General features: G+C 34.8%; 1 protein-coding gene across 2 annotated transcripts; it reads left to right on the forward strand.

Moving 5' to 3' along the window:
- The first annotated feature begins 828 nt into the window (after positions 1-828).
- On the forward strand, positions 829-7415 carry LOC21410478 (protein kinase and PP2C-like domain-containing protein). Of its 2 annotated transcripts, XM_024175361.1 has the most exons (12): positions 829-1174; positions 1534-1651; positions 2099-2265; positions 2660-2727; positions 2849-3072; positions 3765-3816; positions 4404-4947; positions 5640-5712; positions 5849-6068; positions 6160-6264; positions 6455-6550; positions 6903-7415. In XM_024175361.1, exons 1-12 carry the CDS (start codon positions 1060-1062, stop codon positions 7095-7097), a joined length of 1977 nt encoding a protein of 658 aa, XP_024031129.1. In that variant the 5' UTR covers positions 829-1059; the 3' UTR covers positions 7098-7415. The 2 variants fall into 2 exon arrangements, with proteins under 2 accessions (XP_024031129.1, XP_024031130.1); XM_024175362.1 differs by lacking the exon at positions 829-1174 and having other exon boundaries at positions 1301-1651; positions 2103-2265.
- The last annotated feature ends 4008 nt before the right edge of the window (positions 7416-11423 follow it).

Here is an 11423-nt window from a genome sequence, read left to right on the forward strand (position 1 = left end):
GTGGATGGGATCGCCAGTTTGGGTGTAGTCCTTCAAAGCTCTCTTTCTTTCTTTCTTTTTTAATACTTTCTTTGGAAGATAACAGTTGAGCTAAGTTTTATTTTAATTTGGTGCATCTTTTTAATATCAGTTGTTGAAAAACAATCCAACGTGCTCGCTACTGTCACTATTGTAGGAACTCATCGGCGTTGAGAAGAGGGTCGCCAAACGTAGTGGATGGGATTGCCAATTTGGGTGTAGTCCTTCAAAGCTCTCTTTCTTTTTTTTTTTTTTTTAATACTTTCTTTCTAAGATAACAGTTGTGCTCAGTTTTATTTTAATTTGGTGCATCTTTTTAATATTAGTTGTAGAAAAACAATCTAAGGGTTATAAGTTATCACCCTATCGGTAGAGAGAAGTACATTTTAGGGGACCAAATCAACAAAACATGGTTAAAACTAACGGAAGTGGGATGGAAGAAAGTTTTTTGCTAAGGAAATAAAGTTTGAGGGATTATGGTGGTGCATTTTAAAAATTAAGAAGTTAAAGTCCGTTTATTTCACTGATGTGAGTTTAGAATTTAAATTTTATTATTATAAATTTTTTTTAAAAACAGTCACATTTAATTTTTTTTATTATTATATAAAATTTTCATATAAAATTATATCTCAATTTAAATTAAAAATTTAAATTAACAAATTAATAAACCGTAAAATAACACAAGTAATGTAATTTAAGGGTTAAACATGAACACTATCCCAAAAAAATATGTACGGTCCTAGACCGTAAAATAACACAAGTCATATAATTTAAGGGTTAAACATGAACACTATCCCAAAAAAATATGTACGGTCCAGTGAAAAACTCCTTGTGGGAATACTGAAAGGACAAAAAAAAAAAAAAAAGAACGAAATTTCGAAGCAACCTGGCTTTCTCTCGTACAGACACAGAGACAAATGGCAGACAAGACCAGACAATGATTGCAAGTCCTCTTCTTCGGTCTCAAAACTTTCAGCTACCCCTAAAAACTCTTCTTTCGCCTATCTTCCTCTCTTCAGATTTTTAGAGAGAGAGAGAGAAATGGGGGTTGAAATTGTGGAGCCAAATACTTGTATTAGGGGCTGCTGTACGAGCGCTTCGATTCCTCTTCATCTTCCACCTTCCTCTTACACTCTTCTCTCTCCTATTGCTCGAGGCAAGTTGTTCTCTCCTACTCAAATTCGAATTGCAGAAATTGGGTTGAATCTTACATTTGCGTTTTGGTCCTTGAACTTTCATTTTGTATCGCTTATAGTTCCTGTAATTGTCGAAATTAAAGGCGGTTTTCGGTCAACGATCAAGTTGGGATTTTGACGGAGGGAGAAAAGGTTCAGGCGTTATGAACCATTGTACCATACAAATGAAGGTTCAGGGCCAAACTGGAAATAGAGTCAAAGTTCAGGGACTACAGACGCATTTAACAGTATTTGTTGTTATATTATTATTGTTATAATATACTCATATATTTTCTTGAGTAATTGTAAGATTGTGTGTTGAATTTGTGGTGATGAGTAGGGGCTGAGAGTGTTGTATATGAAGCAACTTTGGATGGCAAAAGGGTTGCTGTGAAGAAACCCGTCTTGTCAACTTCTGAAGATCTTGATAAGTTCCACAAGGAATTGCAATTGTTATGGTATATATTTCTCTCTCCTGTTTGGCATTGCTTCCTAAAAGCTGGTTTTGGTTTCTTGAGTCCGAAAGGTTTCTCGAGGAGTGTTTCGGATAATTTTTCAGAAGAGTTTTTGCCCTTCAAGAGAGCGGTCAGTCGAAGTCCAAAAATGTTATAAGATGACTACGAAACTTGTAAAATGGCTTTAATAAGATTTTATAAACTTCACTCTAATATTTTATTGCTTATTAGAAATTTAAATATCATTTATGTCCCATGAAGCACTTTTGTAAATGTAGTTTCAAATGCTAGTTGAAAACTGTACCTTTTACTTCTCTTCTTGTGCTGCTTAAAAGTTAAAACCATAGCATAAACAACACCAAATGAGCTCTATGTATGTGGATACAAATTTTAATGCAATGAAGTGATGATTGGTTTGATTAATTACTTTGATTCTTAATGGTTGTGAAGTAAGCTTGATCATCCTGGGCTAGCGAAAATGGTTGCTGCACATTCTAAGCCTCCAAACTACATGTTTTTCTTTGAATTTTATGAGTCTCCCAATCTTTCGGAGATGTTGCACGTTGAAGAATGGAGTCCTAGTATCGACCGGGTCCTCATGATCGCTATCGGCTTAGGTATATCTGTACTTCCCTTGTATTCTCTTGTGGTCTGTTCATCTTTTGTTTTCGTTTAGGCATTGATAGATCTGTACCTCCCTCGGATCTTTTTCTGAATGGTGTGTTGATTTTTATTTGAGTTTTTCATGCTTTAGAAAGTGGAGTGGTTTGAGATTTGGAATTATGAAGAGATTGGCAACTATGATAAACTGATGATTGTTGAACAATGCTAACAGTGCTAAGGACAAGTCTGATTGTAATTGTTCACTCTTGTTGCACTGTTCAAATGTTTTCAGCACAGAAATCTTGCCGTGTCATATACGATATTCTACATATACTTTGTTGTAATTGAGCTTGTTTTGAAGGTTTAGTTGGCTGAACTTTCTTCCTTCAACTTTTTTTATTTTTCCAGCCAATGCCTTGCAGTATCTGCATAACCTCGGGATTTTACATAGGGATGTGAAACCGGCAAACATTCTTGTAAATGTCTACCACAAGTCGCTAATCTTCTTTTCAGTTGCTATTTTGTTTTTCCAATTGTTATTTAATTGTATTTTTAGCTTCAGATATAACTAAAGTGATGTCTGTACTTATTGTGCAGCTTGACAAAGATCTAAATCCACACCTAGCAGATTTTGGTCTGGCAGAATACAAGAACAATTTGAAAAAAGTTTCTGTTGAGAATTGGAGTTCATCTGGAAAACCTACTGGTGGTTTTCACAAGAAAAATATGGTTGGTACATTAATTTACATGGCCCCTGAAATATTAAAGAAGGAAGTACATACAGAGAAGTCGGATGTCTATAGTTTTGGTGTCTCAATCAAGTAAGACTTCAAACAATTTGGTTATACTAAAATCGCTTGCTCTGTTAAGCCGTGTCTCGTTCTGTATGTATTTGTTAGCCGATACTTATTTGTGGACCAATATGTTGTTCAAGAACAAATTTTATGTTCTAGGATAGACAGAGTACTTTGACAATCCATATTAGGCCTTTTAGACGTGAATCTGTTCCTGATACACACTAGATATGGACAGGTCAGCTTAGATTTTTTAGCTGGATGACATAAAAATCTTAGTCACTTGAATTAATTAGAAGTTACTAGTTCTTCCCGTTGGTGCATTGCGGGAAAGAAATACACAAAAACTTTGATATTGCCATTCTTTTGATTTGAAATTTTCACATTGCAAGGCAAGTGATATTTGACATGGTCAATTATTAGTATTTGATACTCATTATGTTTACTTGGACTAATTGTAATCAGGAATATCTATTAGGCAGATGACAAAGAACATATTTTGGGTCTACCTAGTTTATATGCTTAGATTGCCTTGGTTTTTGTTTGAATTTGTTTTGCCATCATATGACATCAAATCAGTTATTTTATTTCTATTCCGTTTTGTTCTTATCTTTCTCCGTACTTCAAAACGTTTATTTTTGTTGTTTGTTGTTTGTTTTGTTTCTTGGTTTATGTTTGTTCTGTGCCACCTCTGAAGTTTTAACATGGCCCTATTTCAGCGAACTCATTACCGGTGTTGTCCCTTACACGGATCTTCGGGCAGAAGCCCAGGTTGGAAAGTCTCTATTTTATTTTATTTACTTCATCTTTCCTGCTAAGCTTATCTTTTTTTTTTAATTTATTTTTCTTTTTTTTTCACCCATCCAACTTTATCAAATTTCCTCTAATTAATTCGGTTTTTTTTTTTTTTTTTTTGGGTAAATGCATTTGATAGTTGCTTTATGTGGTTATTTAAGTTGTGATATAGGTTAATAAATTAATTTACTTTTACATAAGATTTCTTTCGAGTTTGTCTGATACTTGTTTGGCATAGCTACTTACATGTGATACTTGTTTGGCATAGCTACTTACATGTGATACTTGTTTGGCATAGCTACTTACCTGTGATACTTGTTTGGCATAGCTACTTTCATGTGATGAGCCAGTATAGATGAATGCACAAGATTGTGCATATTATCATTGTATACATTCCTTCTCATGTGGGATCAAATTGTCTGTGCTGTAAAACATTCTAGCTTCTGTATAATTTCTCAAACTTCCATTCCAATTCAACACTCTGGTATTTTTCTTATTGAAAGAAAACATCATCATCGTGGTAGCTTCTTGACAATATTCAATTACCAATATCCTCCTTGCAGGCACACACTGTACTAGAGATGAACTACACTGAGCAGCAACTCACAGCAGCTGTAGTGTCTGATGGTCTGCGACCAGTTCTTGCAGGTCCCGAGTCGGGTGCACCATCAACTTTGTTGTCCTTGGTACAAAGATGTTGGGATGCAAACCCTCAAAATAGGCCGGCCTTCAACGATATAGTTGATGAACTCAGTTCGATTTTGGAACACAGACAGACAGCACAGGGACTAGCAGTCACTGGAGGACTTCCTACTTCCCTTGGCGATCAGTACATAGATGTTTCCAACAATTTAAAACCTTTTCATGAGGCTGTTAACTGGTCTACTCAAGGAGAATACTCTGCCCGGAGAACTTGTGCAGCTGATTCTGGTTTGATGACTTGGCTGGATTCTTCAGATGACTCATTGACATATCGCCCAGTCCTATCATGGGGATCTTTTGCTACATGTGGAAGAAGAGAGACCATGGAGGATACACATTTCCTTAGTCCTCATATGGGCATTGAAAAAGATATCCTTTTTTTTGGTATCTTTGATGGACATAGAGGTGCTTATTGACGTCTTACTTATGATAATTAAACAAGATAAAGGAAATACTAAGGCCTTGTTCAGTTTGCTAATTTGAGTTTTTAATTTGAGCTGAGATGTGACTTTATGTGAGAGCTTTTACCTGTAACAGTAAAAGTTAGATGTGACTTTTTGTGAGAGCTTTTAACTGTAGCAAAACTAGAATTGAAAACTCAAGTCGGTGAAATAAACGAGACCTAAATCTTCTTCATCATCATTTTTGTTTGTGATTGCTTAGTGATCGCGATTCCCTTTGCTCCATAACTAGCTAAAGAAAGCTTGTTGGATTCAAGGCATTTCTACTCTTCTTGAAGACCAACAAGCCAGGCTGAGATTCTTCTACATTTTATTTTATTTTTATTTATTATTTAGCAATTTTCTTCTTCCATTTTTCTTTTCTAGCCAGCCGAAATTACCTCATCGCACCACGTGTTTGTGTTTCTTTGGAAAATAACAAACTAATAATTTATATTTTACAAATGTTTTCTGCTATTTTGCATATGTTGGTCCTATAGATAATAATTATTGAAAGTGTGAGATATAAAATTTAGAAGAGAAACCTTTGACCTCTATAGTCTATAGGTAGAGTTAAAGTACTTTTTTGGTGTGTCATTTCCAACTGCATTCTATTTTTGGTTGCTTAGCTAATGGATGTGGCTCTGAAACATGCAGGTGCAGCTGCTGCTGAGTTCTCAGCTCGAGCTCTGCCAGGATTCTTGCAAGCTTCAGGCAGCATGAATAACAGGTTTCTACTTTCTACTCTTCTACGAACTACATTTTAACATAATTTTTATTTAATGCTATATCTGTATGTATGTTAGGCTCAGCACATTTAATATTCATTAGTTTTCCTAAATGAATTTTTTGTATTTGAAATGCAGTCCTGCTGATGCATTAATAAAAGCGTTTGTCGAGACAGATATAGCATTCAGAAGGGAACTGGATTCTTATCGTGAATCAAAAAGAGTTATTCAGAAAGATTGGTATCCTGGTTGCACTGCGGTCACTGCTCTTATTGTTAGGAACAAGCTTTTTGTTGCCAATGCCGGTGATTGCAGAACAATCTTATGTCGGGCTGGCGGTCCTGTTGTTCTAAGCAGGGTGAGTGTGGACTTGTTGCTATCACCGTTTCGCCATTGTTTTTCCCCTGGCTTATCATAAGTTCTTAATGTCCTAAATACAATCAAATTAGGATCATATCGCAAGCTGTCTTGAGGAGCGAGAGCGAGTTGTTAGTGCAGGGGGAATAGTCAAATGGCAAGTCGATACATGGCGTGTTGGTGCTGCTGCTCTTCAGGTCTGTAATATATAAATACATGCAAAGTTGATATACTTTTATCTCCTAACAAATCCAGTATGCGAGTTTAAAGTAGATTGTATAATGCTATTTGGTTGAGAAAATGAACTCGTTTTCGGACATGGGATCTCCTTTAGTCAGTAAAGTTGAAGTCCCAAGCGATGATTGTTTTTGCCCTTTCATTAAACAGGTGACCCGCTCCATTGGTGATGACGATTTGAAGCCTGCTGTAACGGCAGAACCTGAGATAACCGAAACTATTCTATCTGAAAAGGACGAATATTTGGTAAAGCTGAATCCTTTTTCGTGTATCTTGAATTTTCACTTGACCTGCTATTTCGGGTTAATCTGAATCGCTTTTACGAATTATTTATCCAAGATTGAATCTCTTTTCATATCTGAATTGCTTTTCATCACTGTAATGATAATATAAGCAGCAGATGAGGCTTTTTGTTTTTTTCCTATTATTGTTGTTGTTGTTGTTGTTATTAATTATTATTATTATTATTATTATTATTGTTATTATTATTTTTCAATATGGAGCAGCGCACAGTACTTGATATGAAGTCTGCTAAGATTCACATTCAATCCTCTTGAAAAAATTCCCATACCTACTGATATTGCAATACACTCATCAGGTAATGGCCAGTGATGGACTGTGGGACGTTATGAGCAACGAGGATGTTATAAGCATAATTAGGGACACTGTCAAAGAGCCTGGAATGTGCTCCAAGAGATTGGCTACCGAAGCTGCGGAGCGTGGCAGCAAGGACAACATTACGGTAATTGTCATCTTCCTGCGTCCTGTATCCACAGCGGAGAGAATTTACTAGACTCGATGATGGTCTCGCTACTTCTGATGGCAAGCTCTCAAAAGAACATCATTCGTGGTGATTAGAAAATGGAAATACATAATTCAACAGTAGATAATGTGAATTATTCAAATTCTTTAGTGGGCTTTATCCTCTTTCAGCGTGGTTGGTGCTCAGAGAATAGGTATATAGCATTCACATTTAGATTATACAGTTGGCTGTATTTTTGTGCCTTTTTCTACATTGTTAAACACCATGTATTCATGGCAAGATTTCCTCCCCCCCACCACATTGTTAAAGAACATTTATTCGTAGCAAGAAACATTTGCCTTAATAAGTTTAATGATTTTCGCATTACCATGGCGTTCTTGAATATAGAGGTTACTTTATTAAATTTTCTCATTGGATTTTTCCTTATATTGTACAAATCGATTTCTTCTATTAAAAAAAAAAAAAAAAAAAACTGCTATTATAATTGTATATATATAAAATAATATTAAGTTAGGTTCCTGTATTAACACGAGATTTGGAATGTTGGGACGGTTGGATTACTTTCCTTTTTTAGCACTCATCTTTGATCAAAACAAAGAAGCATCCAAAAAAGATATATTTGAAGCGGAATATTGGTACTTTCCCCTTTTAAAATAATAATAATTATTATAATTGGTACTTTCCTTTTATTAATTTGTTCTGTTACATTTTTTTTAATCCATATTTGACTTTAGTCCAATGGAGTTTCCATATTCCGACCGGGGAATTAATATTGGTAACTTGCCAAAACTGGTTTTAGGAAAGTAAAAAACTCCATATAATGTAAGCTTTGGGTTCCTATAAAACACCCCTTTTAAGAGACTCTTTACGACGATAGATTGACAGCTTAGTTTCTTCCAGAAATACCACCTCAATCTCTCAGCATAAACTAATCATCAAAATTTTTGGGTTTGCAAAGTCACTGCCTTTTGCTCTCAATATGCGGTCATTAGAGTTTGAAAAAATTGTTTTTTATGATGGTCGACATAATCCTCACGTCGAACTGAATTTGTTGCGCTGCTTCGACGATTACTTCTCTCCCCAACTAGAGAATTCAGATTCCTCCGACGATCAGGGCCAAACCGACAAGAAGGCGACCGGGAAGAATCCTGATTTTGATAGCAAAAATGGCTCAAAGGAGTCACTCACTTCCTTATCGTTGGGTGATCATCAGGACACGCACAAACAAGAGAAAGCTCTAGATGTTCACAATAGTACTGCAACATCAAGTACTCATGCTCCAATGCATGGAACAAAAGAGAGAGCTCTAGGAGTTCATTCACATTCAATGATGGTTCATAGACCATCTTCTCATCGTGGAACAAGTCCTGTTTTTCCACGTTTGCTGCTTGCCAATGGCTATGGAGGATGGCCGGTGATTAGGCCGGCGCCTGTCACGTTGAACCAACAAACCACCGTGCTTCCACCACCGCAGTACTTGGTGCGGCCCGGAGATGGTAGGTTTCAGCCTTTGGTGGTCCCCGGCTTTAGCACTGATGGGACTCAGCTTCCTATGCCTGGAGGCTTTTTCTCTCCCTATTATTTAGGGTTGGGATCAATGGCCAGGGTCTCGGCCTCTTCTAGTTGCGTTAATCCGCATGAAGGAAATAGTCTGGAGCTTGACTTGTCCCTCAAGCTTTGAAGGTTCATTCATTAATTTGGTAAGTTTAGAGCTTGATTTACTAGTTCACTAGATCAGGGCGTTACTAATTAGTAGTGTTGTTTTTTCCGTTGATTTATAATATATTCACACACATATTTATATATGTGTAGAAAAGTTCTCTATATATCGATGATAATTTTAATATATTCATACACATATTTAGAAACTTTATCATAAGTTCTATATTTGGTTTAGTTTGTGGTTAATTTGTTATTGTTGAGGAGTGATGACTTCTGTTTGGAATTGAAACACAGTATAGAATTTATAATTTTAAATGCATGAATATCAGTGATAGGAAGATCAGCATTCAGCAAACAGAAATTTGTTGCAGTAGATCTAATGACCATAAGAGAAGTCGCATATTTTTAAGGCAATCAACGCTGCGAACAATTTAGCAACTCGATTCCACATCTTTCCTATGGGCATTGGTAGCAAAATGCTCCTGATTTTATTTCATTTAATTAGTTGCTAGCTATCATGTACTTATGCCCGTTTGCCGAGCTTGCTAGATGCTACTTTTAGCATACTAGACTTAAAAATTACGTTTTACCGAGTTTGGATAATCTGTTAGAAGAACTCCGACTCTAGAGAAAAAACTTCTAACCAAAGCCACAAAATATGACTTCTCAAAACAATTCTTTTAAAATATACTTTAAAATTTATACCAGAGTTTCAATAAGAGTAAAAGATATTAGAAACTTTATCATTAGCTCATTAACTTTTTTATTGCTTATTACTTTTTTAAAAATGTGGTTCCAAACAATTACCCCAAAGTCATAGCTTTTACTACTTTTCTACTTATCAAAAGCACAGGCAAAAGGTTTTTCCAAACGGGGCCTAATTAGGGTTTAAAAAATAAGAAAGTTACAGTGTTTAATATTTTGAAATTGGCTTTTGATTTAGAAAACAAGAAAACGTTAATCATTATTTGACCTCCTCAAACGATATGAAATTCAAAAGTAAAGTTTAAAACCAAAATAGTCCAGTTACAATATACAAATCAAAATGCAAACTTATATACAATTGATAACAAAGGGACAATGTCGTATTAATAGTTAATAAGAAGATCAATCAACAAAACTGCAGAATTTAGAGCAGTCCAGACGATAGAATTTCCAAACAGTTAACACATCACAATCAACTGTTTTACAACTGTTTTACATGTCAAAATAATTTAGTAAACAAAAACTCGATCAGCTAATTAGAAATACTCGAGATAGTAATTATTTACCATGTAACAACATAAACAATCTTTCATCATATAATTATAAGAACACCAACATCTAAACAAATATTCAGGAAAATAAGTAAATAAACAAATATCCAATGCAAATTGCAACACTTCATGTAGAATTTAGAACGAACATCTAAATTGCTATTTGTATCTGTTCACTTTAAGTCCTGCATTACAGAAGACACTCACAAATCTCAACCACATAGATGTCACTGTCGCCTAATTCATTTTAGACGTCGCGCGCCTAGCTATAAAACCGGCGACGTCTAAAGTCCCTTACGAAAAAGATTAATAATTAGATGGAAAAATCAGAGAAAAGGAGCATTATGCATGAGATCTAGAGAAGATGAAGTCGAAAAGCCTCCAGCATCATCTACAAGTTATCTAGAAGAAGCAATAGAAGGCATTCTCAATAATTTTGGCTCTCCAATTCTTGAGCAATACGATTCAACCCGTGGAGATTTGGACTCTCCTTACAACTTAAGCAATGGCATTTAGTACTTGAGGAAGTTGCTTAATTTACTAAAGCATGGCATGATTAACTAAAGCATTTGAGTAATTTAGTAGACGTTTAATTCATAGATTTAGAATTATGATTCAAGACCATTATCGTTCTATATGTGTTTTTTGTGAGAGAAAAACACTGTAGAGAACCATGAATCATGATTCAGAATCATGGACAAATACAGAAAACAATCATGATTCAAACTGTCTTAGTTTCTAATTATACTAACCTCTTATGCTTCGTTACATTTACTCAATCATAAGACAAACACGATACTATTATCTGAAATCGAATCCGTAAACCAGCGTTTGAATGGAATTCGGTTAGAGTTTGAATACATTGAAGATTGAAAAATAGAATACTTTTGTAGGCACTAGTAAATTTTCTAGTTGTACAAACAAATTTCTGAGGACATTCATCACTTTTACACATAATATTAATTTGCTCTGCTTTCGGTTTGTTCCCATTACTATAAATCGCGATTGATTTGTTCCAGCAAATTATCCAAAAGTTTCTTCTACGATCTTAAGTAAGATATAACATACTGCTTCCTTCTGTGTGTTCATGAATACTGATGAAGTAATTTGACATGCAAACAAATGAGTGTTTTAACACTAAAAATTTAAAGAGTCTATTGCTAATACCGTTTGCTATTACTTCCCAATCAATCCTACTAGCTACTGCCATAGTTTCTACAAAATCCTTGCTATTTAAGTTATATATTAGAGATTTATGCTTTTATTTTGAATTTAAAATTCGAGTTTTGTTATAATAAAAAATTTTAAAAAATAATCATATTTAACTTTTTTAGTATAATAAAAAATTTTCATACAACATTACATTTTAATTCAAATTAAAAATTTAAATTAACGAACCGAAGAAACAATCAATTAAGCCACTAACTTTTTTACTATA

This window comes from Morus notabilis, unplaced genomic scaffold (genome assembly GCF_000414095.1).
Source record: "Morus notabilis unplaced genomic scaffold, ASM41409v2 Scaffold78, whole genome shotgun sequence".
Lineage (NCBI taxonomy): Eukaryota > Viridiplantae > Streptophyta > Magnoliopsida > Rosales > Moraceae > Morus > Morus notabilis.

Bases quoted from the DNA above. Each gene is read 5' to 3' on its own strand.
- LOC21410478 (XM_024175361.1), top strand. From the start codon at position 1,060: ATGGGGGTTGAAATTGTGGAGCCAAATACTTGTATTAGGGGCTGCTGT. The intron at 5,713-5,848 runs GTTTCTACTTTC...TTTGAAATGCAG, and splicing joins TCAGGCAGCATGAATAACAG to TCCTGCTGATGCATTAATAA. The intron at 6,551-6,902 runs GTAAAGCTGAAT...TACACTCATCAG, and splicing joins CTGAAAAGGACGAATATTTG to GTAATGGCCAGTGATGGACT.